The 12799-nt window shown below is 45.1% G+C and overlaps 1 protein-coding gene across 2 annotated transcripts in view; it reads right to left on the bottom strand.

Moving 5' to 3' along the window:
- Positions 1-199: 199 nt before the first annotated feature.
- nek4 (NIMA-related kinase 4) overlaps positions 200-12799 on the bottom strand; it is a 28324-nt gene continuing 15724 nt past the window's right edge. Inside the window, exons 11-16 of one of the 2 annotated variants that reach the window (XM_079510267.1) lie at positions 12653-12725; positions 6997-7109; positions 6675-6766; positions 5670-5884; positions 1328-1464; positions 200-615 (exon numbers count right to left, since the gene is read on the bottom strand). In XM_079510267.1, the coding sequence (XP_079366393.1) occupies positions 511-615; positions 1328-1464; positions 5670-5884; positions 6675-6766; positions 6997-7109; positions 12653-12725 (735 nt within the window). In that variant the 3' untranslated portion in view covers positions 200-510. The remainder of the gene's footprint in view (positions 616-1327; positions 1465-5669; positions 5885-6674; positions 6767-6996; positions 7110-12652; positions 12726-12799) is intronic. The other variant, XM_079510268.1, reaches the window with a different exon arrangement.

The following is a 12799-nucleotide window of genomic DNA, read 5'->3' as shown; positions in this document are numbered from 1 at the left end:
CGCTGCGCTATGAGCTTGTAGATCTGCTATTTTTCAACAGCTAAAGCATAACGATGCTTAAAACACAAAGGGATTCCCGCCCAAAATGGGTTAAGAAGACTATTCTTGCCAGTGAGTGAGACCAATACTGTTGTTGCAACGGTTATGAAAATGAGAACGGAAAAGAAAAACGTCATGGTTCTTTTTTTAAAATGTTTATTAGAAAGATTGTAATTAAATATCTACAGTACATCTACATTTTGTATAATAACATACAAAAGGCTGCACAAATGAAATGTGGTTTCTAAAGATACAGCATGGATACAATTCTTGTGAATGCCTGGTTTTCATCATAAATAAACCATTTTACAGAAGTACTCTAACACGGTATGTGGAATTATAAGTAGTCTATGACTCAAAACAGTTGCATAGGTAGCCTTGAAGTTGCACAATGTTCTGTTATGTGCTGGAAAGTGAGGTACAAAAAAACGTCTACAGACAACATACTATTTATTGCCTATACAAAGTCCGCTAATGTTTGGGCATATAGTGAACGTCCTCAAAGAATTTCAACTGTCTCACCATCACAGCAAAGGCTTGATACTTCTCTTCTCCCATCAGGTCTCGAAGGCACAGCTGCGATGTTTTGAAAACAAATGGCATTTAATTTAGATTTAGTTAAATATGAATCTATCTCTGGTTTCATGTAAACAATTTCACAAGTATGTTAGTTGTTGCAGGCAAAGTTCACATTTTCAAGCCCTAAACATTGTCCTTATGTTATGTGAGAGGTTCTAGTTAGACCCGAAGACGATTCTACAAATGCCTTCTATTCTAAATCCTGACAGTTTTCTGAAAAAGCCGTTCTCAAACATTTTCATGTCAAGGACCCCCAAATATATATATGTAATTGGCCTCCGACCCCCATCTGAAAATATGTAGTTCCAGGGACCTTCCAGAAGCAAAGATTTGAGTTAACAATGTTCGCTCTCTGAAAGAATATATATCCAAAGGTTTGCGCCACATTTTCACGATTTTTAAAAAATAGCAGACCTACAAGCTCATAGCGCGGCACTCGGTGCCTCACTATGAGCTTGTAGATCTGCTATTTTTCAACAATGCTTAAAACAACAAGGGGTTCCCGCCCAAAATGGGTAAAAGTAAAAACACCACCGCTAGTGGGTTAAGTAAGGTGTCTCCATAGCACGACAAAGTATAAAATAGGGCTTAAAAGTTTGTGATGGTGTCTACAAAAGTGGCCACATACTGTAAATTAAAATGAGGTCCATTTTAATAATCTAGTATTAAATAATGCTGTGAATGTTCAGCAGCCAGTGTGATGTCATACCTGCAGTCTGTCATCGTCCTCCTCCGTCTCCATGATGTCCAGGACTTTGTCCAGAAGTTTGACCCCGAGACCCTTCACCACGTCCGTCCTCAGGTGCTCAATGGCCCTGCGGATCTTGGCTGGACCCGAGGTGGAACCTTTGAACGAGAGCAGAAGCTTGTTATGATTATTTTATTTTTTTATGTGTAAGGTAAGGTAAGGTAATTTTATTTATAAAGCGCCTTTCAAAACAGTTGTTACAAGGTGCTGTACAAGGTAAAATAATAAAATAAAACAAGAACACACAGTCAACAGTAAAACAGCAATAACAATAATAAACAAAGCAACAAAAACAATACATGGAAATAAATACAAGCAGAACAAAACTATTAACCAAAATACAAACGATACAAATGTGTTTTTAGCAGCTTTTTAAAAGTATCAACTGACTCTGCATTTTTCAAGTTAAGAGGTAACTCGTTCCACAGAGTAGCTGCTATGGAGGAGAAGGCTCGACCACCTTTAGTTCTCAGCTTGGTAGCAGGGATAATCAGAAGGCCTTTATCAGAAGACCTAAGTTGTCTCGTATTTAGCTTAGGGTGGAGTAGCTCAGTTACGCCAAGGACTTATTTAACTTCTTTTTCATGATGTCCTGGAGCGCCAAGGACGTGTTTTTTGTGTTTTATAACATGGTAAAAAAAATAAAAAAATTTAAAAATAATAATCTTTTTTTTTTTTTTTTTTTTTAGACTTTAAAAAAAAATATATATATTAATAAAAGATATATGGTGGCGGTCTGGGCCTTTTGGCGCCCCCTGGTGGCGATGAATGAGTTAAATATATTGGTCCCAGCCCATAGAGGGATTTATAAGTAATTAATAAAATTTTAAAAACAATTCTGGAGTCAATTGGTAACCAGTGTAAGGCAGCGGTGTAAAGTAGACCTTGGCTGCAGCCAGAATTTTCCCTCTACAATAGAGGGTTGCACATGCATAAAGTGAATGGCAAATCGAGTGGCAAATGTGAGTGACAAAGTGAGTTTAACCCATTTTGGGGCGGGAACCCCTTTTGGTGTTAGCATTATGTTATGCTTTAGCTATTTAAAAATAGCAGATCTACAAGCTCGTAGCGCGCCACCGAGTGGCGCGCTACGAGCTTGTAGGTCTGCTATTTTTGAAAAATCGAAGAACGACTGACATAGAAACATGGCTTTTTCAGAAAACTGTCAGGATGTAGAAGACATTTTTAGAATCTGATCTCACGTCAAAATGGGTTAATGTTGTTTAACATCGTTTAATGCAATCAAATACAATTTTTCTGTTTGGATGTATGGGCTGTACGAGGCCAGAAAGTAGTTTTTGCCACTCAGTAGGCGTTCACGCATAACGTCCGGGTTTGATGATGATGATCACGCATACCCTCTCTATAACATGACTGATTTATTTACACTTATATGAATCTTCGATCTACAGTAGATCAGTGGGTTTTCCACCCGGTGGTCCTTGAGGGGGTTCCAGGTGGTCCCCAGCTAAATGATGGAGAGTTGGTAACCAAATGGACCCTTATTATTAGATCTTTAACTCTTGAGTGTGTAAATGGACCGTTACGGGTGCATTTGGTTTAATTTTAAGCTCTCAAGAGTTGAAGTATTAGTTAAAACATCTGCATCACATAAGTCTACTCTACACAATTAGAGAAATATAGAAGAATTGTTATTTTGATTGTTTTGCCTGTTTTCTCTCCTAATGGTAACACATCAATACAGCAATTTTTGGGTCTGAGACTGAGAGACTAAATCTTATCAAATGGTCTGTGGGTCAAATGGCAAAACAAATAATGGGCCTTCCCTTGATATGAAAAAGGTTAAAAACCCTAGATCAGTGGTCTTCAACATATTTCATATCAAGTTACATTATTTATTCGGCATTTATGCCACGGATCACCATTTCATGAGGTTTAGCCTCGCAGACCCAAAACTAAAGAATATTTTGTTGCCGTTGGATAAGATTTTGTCCACAATTCCATGCTGTACCATAGGAGAGATAAGGTACATGCTGTACCATAGGAGAGATAAGGTACATGCTGTACCATAGGAGAGATAAGGTACATGCTGTACCATAGGAGAGATAAGGTACATGCTGTACCTTAGGAGAGATAAGGTACATGCTGTACCATAGGAGAGATAAGGTACATGCTGTACCATAGGAGAGATAAGGTACATGCTGTACCATAGGAGAGATAAGGTACATGCTGTACCATAGGAGAGATAAGGTACATGCTGTACCATAGGAGAGATAAGGTACATGCTGTACCATAGGAGAGATAAGGTACATGCTGTACCTTAGGAGAGATAAGGTACATGCTGTACCTTAGGAGAGATAAGGTACATGCTGTACCATAGGAGAGATAAGGTACATGCTGTACCATAGGAGAGATAAGGTACATGCTGTACCATAGGAGAGATAAGGTACATGCTGTACCATAGGAGAGATAAGGTACATGCTGTACCATAGGAGAGATAAGGTACATGCTGTACCATAGGAGAGATAAGGTACATGCTGTACCATAGGAGAGATAAGGTACATGCTGTACCTTAGGAGAGATAAGGTACATGCTGTACCATAGGAGAGATAAGGCACATGCTGTACCATAGGAGAGATAAGGTACATGCTGTACCATAGGAGAGATAAGGTACATGCTGTACCATAGGAGAGATACGGTACATGCTGTACCATAGGAGAGATAAGGTACATGCTGTACCATAGGAGAGATAAGGCACATGCTGTACCATAGGAGAGATAAGGCACATGCTGTACCATAGGAGAGATAAGGTACATGCTGTACCATAGGAGAGATAAGGTACATGCTGTACCATAGGAGAGATAAGGTACATGCTGTACCATAGGAGAGATAAGGTACATGCTGTACCATAGGAGAGATAAGGCACATGCTGTACCATAGGAGAGATAAGGCACACGCTGTACCATAGGAGAGATAAGGTACATGCTGTACCATAGGAGAGATAAGGTACACGCTGTACCATAGGAGAGATAAGGTACATGCTGTACCATAGGAGAGATAAGGTACATGCTGTACCTTAGGAGAGATAAGGTACATGCTGTACCATAGGAGAGATAAGGTACATGCTGTACCATAGGAGAGATAAGGCACATGCTGTACCATAGGAGAGATAAGGTACATGCTGTACCATAGGAGAGATAAGGCACATGCTGTACCATAGGAGAGATAAGGTACATGCTGTACCATAGGAGAGATAAGGTACATGCTGTACCATAGGAGAGATAAGGCACATGCTGTACCATAGGAGAGATAAGGTACATGCTGTACCATAGGAGAGATAAGGCACATGCTGTACCATAGGAGAGATAAGGTACATGCTGTACCATAGGAGAGATAAGGTACATGCTGTACCATAGGAGAGATAAGGTACATGCTGTACCATAGGAGAGATAAGGTACATGCTGTACCATAGGAGAGATAAGGTACATGCTGTACCATAGGAGAGATAAGGTACATGCTGTACCATAGGAGAGATAAGGCACATGCTGTACCATAGGAGAGATAAGGTACATGCTGTACCATAGGAGAGATAAGGCACATGCTGTACCATAGGAGAGATAAGGTACATGCTGTACCATAGGAGAGATAAGGTACATGCTGTACCATAGGAGAGATAAGGCACACGTTGATGAAAAATAATCATTTGACATGCTCTAAATTGTCTAGACTTCTTGTAAATTAAGTAGAATAATGCAGGTGTTTAACAATAATTAAATTCTTGAGAGCGCAAAATGAAACCAAATGGACCCTGACTGGACCCGTCAGGGTCCATTTGGTTTCATTTTACACTCTCACAGAGTTAAACATCTAATAAGTTTCTATTTGGTTACCAACTCTCCATCATTTACCTGGGGACCACCTGGAACCCCCTCAAGGACCACTGGGGACCACCTGGAACCCCCTCAAGGACCACTGGTGGTCCACGGACCACTGGTTGAGAACCACTGCCCTAGATGATTGATTGATTGTTGATTGGTGTTTGATATGGAAGTTATTAAGTAGAAAGTAATGTGTTATTAGTGTGTGTGTGTGTGTGTGTGTGTGTGTGTGTGTGTGTGTGTGTGTGTGTGTCTGTGTGTGTGTCTGTGTGTGTGTGTGTGTGTGTGTGTGTGTGTGTGTGTCTGTGTGTGTGTCTGTGTGTGTGTGTGTGTGTGTGTGTGTGTGTGTGTGTGTGTGTGTGTGTGTGTGTGTGTGTGTGTCTGTGTGTGTGTCTGTGTGTGTGTCTGTGTGTGTGTCTGTGTGTGTGTGTGTGTCTGTGCGTGCGTGCGTGCTTGAATCTCACTCAGTGGTAATTGGCTCAGCGGAAGGTCCTCGTCCTCCTGATCCTTCCCATGAAGCACCAGGGTGTCCCTGTACTTCCTGTTCAGCCTAAACTCGGGCAACGTGCTAGAGCCTAGTCTCCCTCCGTCCGGCTCACTCCCTCCGTCTCTGCCCTCCAGGCGCAACGTCTGGGTCATCATCTGGACCAGGTCCTGCATGTCGTTGCATTCACTCTTCCTGTAGACAATCCACAAATTGGAAATAGGTCGCGTGATCGGAAATCGGGACATCGCTAGTATCAATATCATATCCATATCATACAATTTACAATTTAGGCATTTAGCAGACGCTCTTAATCCAGAGCGACTTACATTAAGCAATAACAAAAAAGCATGGAATACATCACATATATAAAAAAGTAGTTATCATGAAACATGCGTAAGCTAAGAACGTAACAGTGGAGTATCTATGTAAACTATACATACTATACTATATTATATATAATATATATATATATATATAAAGTGCTATGACTACATAAAATGCAATTCTAGTGCTGTCTATGTAACATGCTATAAGTCTGTTTAAAATACTATCGGCGGAAGATTGGGAGTGAGGCTGCAGTTCTGATTGTGATGGGAAGTCATGATATCATGATATTAGACTGGATATCGTCTGCAATTTTGGATACTATTGTGATAAGTGTTCTATAAAAATATAGGGTCTTCAGCAGGGAGACCCCCTGGGGGCGGCAACTAATCTTTGAGTGATAGGAATTTTCTTTACAACTTTTAACATTAAAATAACCACGTGAATCCTGGCATCCCTATTCTGAGGGGAACATTAACTGGAAATAGCAGATCTACAGGCTCGTTGTATGAGCTTGTATTTTCGACAAAGTGGTTTGCTGTAGAGGGAAAAATGAGCAAGCCAAGTACAGAGCCAACGGTCAAGTTTACCAAGTGCTCGGGAATACAATTTTATGGTCTCATTTGGCAGTGCAACCTTCCCTGCGATGCTCTCTCACCCTTCCTTGCAGTCTCCCTCGGAGCGCTCTGTGGAACTGGTGGAGGAGCTGCAGTAATCCTCGTCCGACGGTCGCCGCCGCAACCTATCCTGCTGGGAAAGGAAATACTTAATTAAAGATACAAAGCAGACGAGGCCTTGACCTCCCAAAACTAAACTAAGAAAGTACAATAAAATCCTGTCCATGGCCTTAAGCATTATAATTCTTCTTCTTAGTAGTAGTAGTAGTAGTACAAGTAGCCTACGTAGTAGTAGTACTAACTTAGTACTACTAATATTAGTACTACTAGTAGTGGTTGTTGTTGCATTGCAATGAACTCTACCTTATTGTTGATCTCACTGATGGAATCAGAAACAGAACGGACAACCGGTGTGTTGTAGTTCTCTGCCGTGGAGGAAGTGACGTCATACGACGCCCTCCTTACAGCAGTGTCAGCTGTGGAAGAGCAGAGAGCTACGGTGAGTGAAACGAAACAGACGGGATCATTCATGACATCATCATGACATCATCAGACGGGATCATTCATGACGGCTTCAAACAAGGTTGTTGTGGCCGGGGAGCAGAGACACTTCAGAAAGCATAATTAACCCATTTAGACCTTCTACAAAGTTTTTTTGAAAAACCCATGTTTCTATGTCAGTCGTTCTCAAACATTTTCATGTCCCCCAAGATTATATGTAATTGGCCGCCGACCCCCATCTGAAAATATGTTGTTCCAGGGACCCCCCCAGAAGCAAAGATTTGAGTTAAAAGCGTTGGCTCTGAAAGAATATATATTCAAAGATTTGCACTACATTTTCACAATTAAAAAAAAATAGCAGACCTACAAGCTCGTAGTGCGGCACTCTGTGCCGCGCTACGAGCTTGTAGATCCGCTATTTTTCAATGGCTAAAGTATAACATTACGCTTAAAACACTAAACTAACAGAACATGTGTTTGCTTGATCACCTTTTCCAATACTAACAAAACAGAGTGATTTACCTGGCTGGGTGATGACGTTAGTGTCTCGGGACTGACAGAGTGATTTACCTGGCTGGGTGATGACGTTAGTGTCTTGGGACTGACAGAGTGATGTACCTGGCTGGGTGATGACGTTAGTGTCTTGGGACTAACAGAGTGATTTACCTGGCTGGGTGATGACGTTAGTGTCTCGGGACTGACAGAGTGATTTACCTGGCTGGGTGATGACGTTAGTGTCTCGGGACTGACAGAGTGATTTACCTGGCTGGGTGATGACGTTAGTGTCTCGGGACTGACAGAGTGATGTACCTGGCTGGGTGATGACGTTAGTGTCTCGGGACTGACAGAGTGATTTACCTGGCTGGGTGATGACGTTAGTGTCTTGGGACTGACAGAGTGATGTACCTGGCTGGGTGATGACGTTAGTGTCTCGGGACTGACAGAGTGATGTACCTGGCTGGGTGATGACGTTAGTGTCTTGGGACTGACAGAGTGATTTACCTGGCTGGGTGATGACGTTAGTGTCGTGGGACTGACAGAGTGATGTACCTGGCTGGGTGATGACGTTAGTGTCTTGGGACTGACAGAGTGATGTACCTGGCTGGGTGATGACGTTAGTGTCTCGGGACTGACAGAGTGATGTACCTGGCTGGGTGATGACGTTAGTGTCTTGGGACTGACAGAGTGATGTACCTGGCTGGGTGATGACGTTAGTGTCTCGGGACTGACAGAGTGATGTACCTGGCTGGGTGATGACGTTAGTGTCTCGGGACTGACAGAGTGATTTACCTGGCTGGGTGATGACGTTAGTGTCTTGGGACTGACAGAGTGATGTACCTGGCTGGGTGATGACGTTAGTGTCTCGGGACTGACAGAGTGATGTACCTGGCTGGGTGATGACGTTAGTGTCTCGGGACTGACAGAGTGATGTACCTGGCTGGGTGATGACGTTAGTGTCTTGGGACTAACAGAGTGATGTACCTGGCTGGGTGATGACGTTAGTGTCTTGGGACTGACAGAGTGATTTACCTGGCTGGGTGATGACGTTAGTGTCTCGGGACTGACAGAGTGATGTACCTGGCTGGGTGATGACGTTAGTGTCTTGGGACTGACAGAGTGATTTACCTGGCTGGGTGATGACGTTAGTGTCTTGGGACTGACAGAGTGATTTACCTGGCTGGGTGATGACGTTAGTGTCTTGGGACTGACAGAGTGATTTACCTGACTGGGTGATGACGTTAGTGTCTTGGGACTGACAGAGTTATTTACCTGGCTGGGTGATGACGTTAGTGTCTTGGGACTGACAGAGTGATGTACCTGGCTGGGTGATGACGTTAGTGTCTTGGGACTGACAGAGTGATTTACCTGGCTGGGTGATGACGTTAGTGTCTTGGGACTGATTTACCTGGCTGGGTGATGACGTTAGTGTCTTGGGACTGATTTACCTGGCTGGGTGATGACGTTAGTGTCTTGGGACTGACAGAGTGATTTACCTGGCTGGGTGATGACGTTAGTGTCGTGGGACTGACAGAGTGATTTACCTGGCTGGGTGATGACGTTAGTGTCTTGGGACTGACAGAGTGATTTACCTGGCTGGGTGATGACGTTAGTGTCTTGGGACTGACAGAGTGATGTACCTGGCTGGGTGATGACGTTAGTGTCTTGGGACTGACAGAGTGATGTACCTGGCTGGGTGATGACGTTAGTGTCTTGGGACTGACAGAGTGATGTACCTGGCTGGGTGATGACGTTAGTGTCTTGGGACTGACAGAGTGATTTACCTGGCTGGGTGATGACGTTAGTGTCTTGGGACTGACAGAGTGATTTACCTGGCTGGGTGATGACGTTAGTGTCTTGGGACTGACAGAGTGATGTACCTGGCTGGGTGATGACGTTAGTGTCTTGGGACTGACAGAGTGATGTACCTGGCTGGGTGATGACGTTAGTGTCTTGGGACTGACAGAGTGATTTACCTGGCTGGGTGATGACGTTAGTGTCTTGGGACTGACAGAGTGATGTACCTGGCTGGGTGATGACGTTAGTGTCTTGGGACTGACAGAGTGATGTACCTGGCTGGGTGATGACGTTAGTGTCTTGGGACTGACAGAGTGATTTACCTGGCTGGGTGATGACGTTAGTGTCTCGGGACTGACAGAGTGATTTACCTGGCTGGGTGATGACGTTAGTGTCTCGGGACTGACAGAGTGATTTACCTGGCTGGGTGATGACGTTAGTGTCTTGGGACTGACAGAGTGATGTACCTGGCTGGGTGATGACGTTAGTGTCTCGGGACTGACGTTAGTGTCTTGGGACTGACAGAGTGATTTACCTGGCTGGGTGATGACGTTAGTGTCTTGGGACTGACAGAGTGATTTACCTGGCTGGGTGATGACGTTAGTGTCTTGGGACTGACAGAGTGATGTACCTGGCTGGGTGATGACGTTAGTGTCTCGGGACTGACAGAGTGATTTACCTGGCTGGGTGATGACGTTAGTGTCTCGGGACTGACAGAGTGATGTACCTGGCTGGGTGATGACGTTAGTGTCGTGGGACTGACAGAGTGATTTACCTGGCTGGGTGATGACGTTAGTGTCTTGGGACTGACAGAGTGATTTACCTGGCTGGGTGATGACGTTAGTGTCTCGGGACTGACAGAGTGATGTACCTGGCTGGGTGATGACGTTAGTGTCTTGGGACTGACAGAGTGATTTACCTGGCTGGGTGATGACGTTAGTGTCGTGGGACTGACAGAGTGATGTACCTGGCTGGGTGATGACGTTAGTGTCTTGGGACTGACAGGGTGATTTACCTGGCTGGGTGATGACGTTAGTGTCGTGGGACTGACAGAGTGATTTACCTGGCTGGGTGATGACGTTAGTGTCTTGGGACTGACAGAGTGATTTACCTGGCTGGGTGATGACGTTAGTGTCTTGGGACTGACAGAGTGATGTACCTGGCTGGGTGATGACGTTAGTGTCTTGGGACTGACAGAGTGATGTACCTGGCTGGGTGATGACGTTAGTGTCGTGGGACTGACAGAGTGATGTACCTGGCTGGGTGATGACGTTAGTGTCGTGGGACTGACAGAGTGATTTACCTGGCTGGGTGATGACGTTAGTGTCGTGGGACTGACAGAGTGATGTACCTGGCTGGGTGATGACGTTAGTGTCGTGGGACTGACAGAGTGATTTACCTGGCTGGGTGATGACGTTAGTGTCTCGGGACTGACAGAGTGATGTACCTGGCTGGGTGATGACGTTAGTGTCGTGGGACTGACAGAGTGATTTACCTGGCTGGGTGATGACGTTAGTGTCGTGGGACTGACAGAGTGATGTACCTGGCTGGGTGATGACGTTAGTGTCGTGGGACTGACAGAGTGATTTACCTGGCTGGGTGATGACGTTAGTGTCTCGGGACTGACAGAGTGATGTACCTGGCTGGGTGATGACGTTAGTGTCTCGGGACTGACAGAGTGATTTACCTGGCTGGGTGATGACGTTAGTGTCTCGGGACTGACAGAGTGATTTACCTGGCTGGGTGATGACGTTAGTGTCTTGGGACTGACAGAGTGATGTACCTGGCTGGGTGATGACGTTAGTGTCTTGGGACTGACAGAGTGATTTACCTGGCTGGGTGATGACGTTAGTGTCTTGGGACTGACAGAGTGATTTACCTGGCTGGGTGATGACGTTAGTGTCTCGGGACTGACAGAGTGATGTACCTGGCTGGGTGATGACGTTAGTGTCTTGGGACTGACAGAGTGATTTACCTGGCTGGGTGATGACGTTAGTGTCTCGGGACTGACAGAGTGATTTACCTGGCTGGGTGATGACGTTAGTGTCTTGGGACTGACAGAGTGATGTACCTGGCTGGGTGATGACGTTAGTGTCTTGGGACTGACAGAGTGATTTACCTGGCTGGGTGATGACGTTAGTGTCTTGGGACTGACAGAGTGATTTACCTGGCTGGGTGATGACGTTAGTGTCTCGGGACTGACAGAGTGATTTACCTGGCTGGGTGATGACGTTAGTGTCTTGGGACTGACAGAGTGATTTACCTGGCTGGGTGATGACGTTAGTGTCTTGGGACTGACAGAGTGATTTACCTGGCTGGGTGATGACGTTAGTGTCTTGGGACTGACAGAGTGATTTACCTGGCTGGGTGATGACGTTAGTGTCTTGGGACTAACAGAGTGATTTACCTGGCTGGGTGATGACGTTAGTGTCTTGGGACTAACAGAGTGATTTACCTGGCTGGGTGATGACGTTAGTGTCGTGGGACTGACAGAGTGATGTACCTGGCTGGGTGATGACGTTAGTGTCTTGGGACTGACAGAGTGATTTACCTGGCTGGGTGATGACGTTAGTGTCTTGGGACTGACAGAGTGATTTACCTGGCTGGGTGATGACGTTAGTGTCTCGGGACTGACAGAGTGATGTACCTGGCTGGGTGATGACGTTAGTGTCTTGGGACTGACAGAGTGATGTACCTGGCTGGGTGATGACGTTAGTGTCGTGGGACTGACAGAGTGATGTACCTGGCTGGGTGATGACGTTAGTGTCGTGGGACTGACAGAGTGATTTACCTGGCTGGGTGATGACGTTAGTGTCTTGGGACTGACAGAGTGATGTACCTGGCTGGGTGATGACGTTAGTGTCGTGGGACTGACAGAGTGATTTACCTGGCTGGGTGATGACGTTAGTGTCTTGGGACTGACAGAGTGATTTACCTGGCTGGGTGATGACGTTAGTGTCTTGGGACTGACAGAGTGATTTACCTGGCTGGGTGATGACGTTAGTGTCTTGGGACTGACAGAGTGATTTACCTGGCTGGGTGATGACGTTAGTGTCTTGGGACTGACAGAGTGATGTACCTGGCTGGGTGATGACGTTAGTGTCTTGGGACTGACAGAGTGATTTACCTGGCTGGGTGATGACGTTAGTGTCTTGGGACTGACAGAGTGATGTACCTGGCTGGGTGATGACGTTAGTGTCTTGGGACTGACAGAGTGATTTACCTGGCTGGGTGATGACGTTAGTGTCTTGGGACTGTCTCAATCGTCTTCTCTCTCTGGCAGTGAGTGGACGATGCTGTAAGTAAGGAGTAAGCAATTGAGCAGACAAAAAGAAAACTGTAGAAAATTGTAAACAGATGCTCTTCGGAG

This window comes from Electrona antarctica (assembly GCF_951216825.1).
Source record: "Electrona antarctica genome assembly, chromosome: 9".
In the NCBI taxonomy this organism is placed as follows: Eukaryota; Metazoa; Chordata; class Actinopteri; order Myctophiformes; family Myctophidae; genus Electrona; species Electrona antarctica.
The sequence above is the reverse complement of the archived record's forward strand: the minus strand, read 5'-3'. Positions and strand labels throughout refer to the sequence as shown.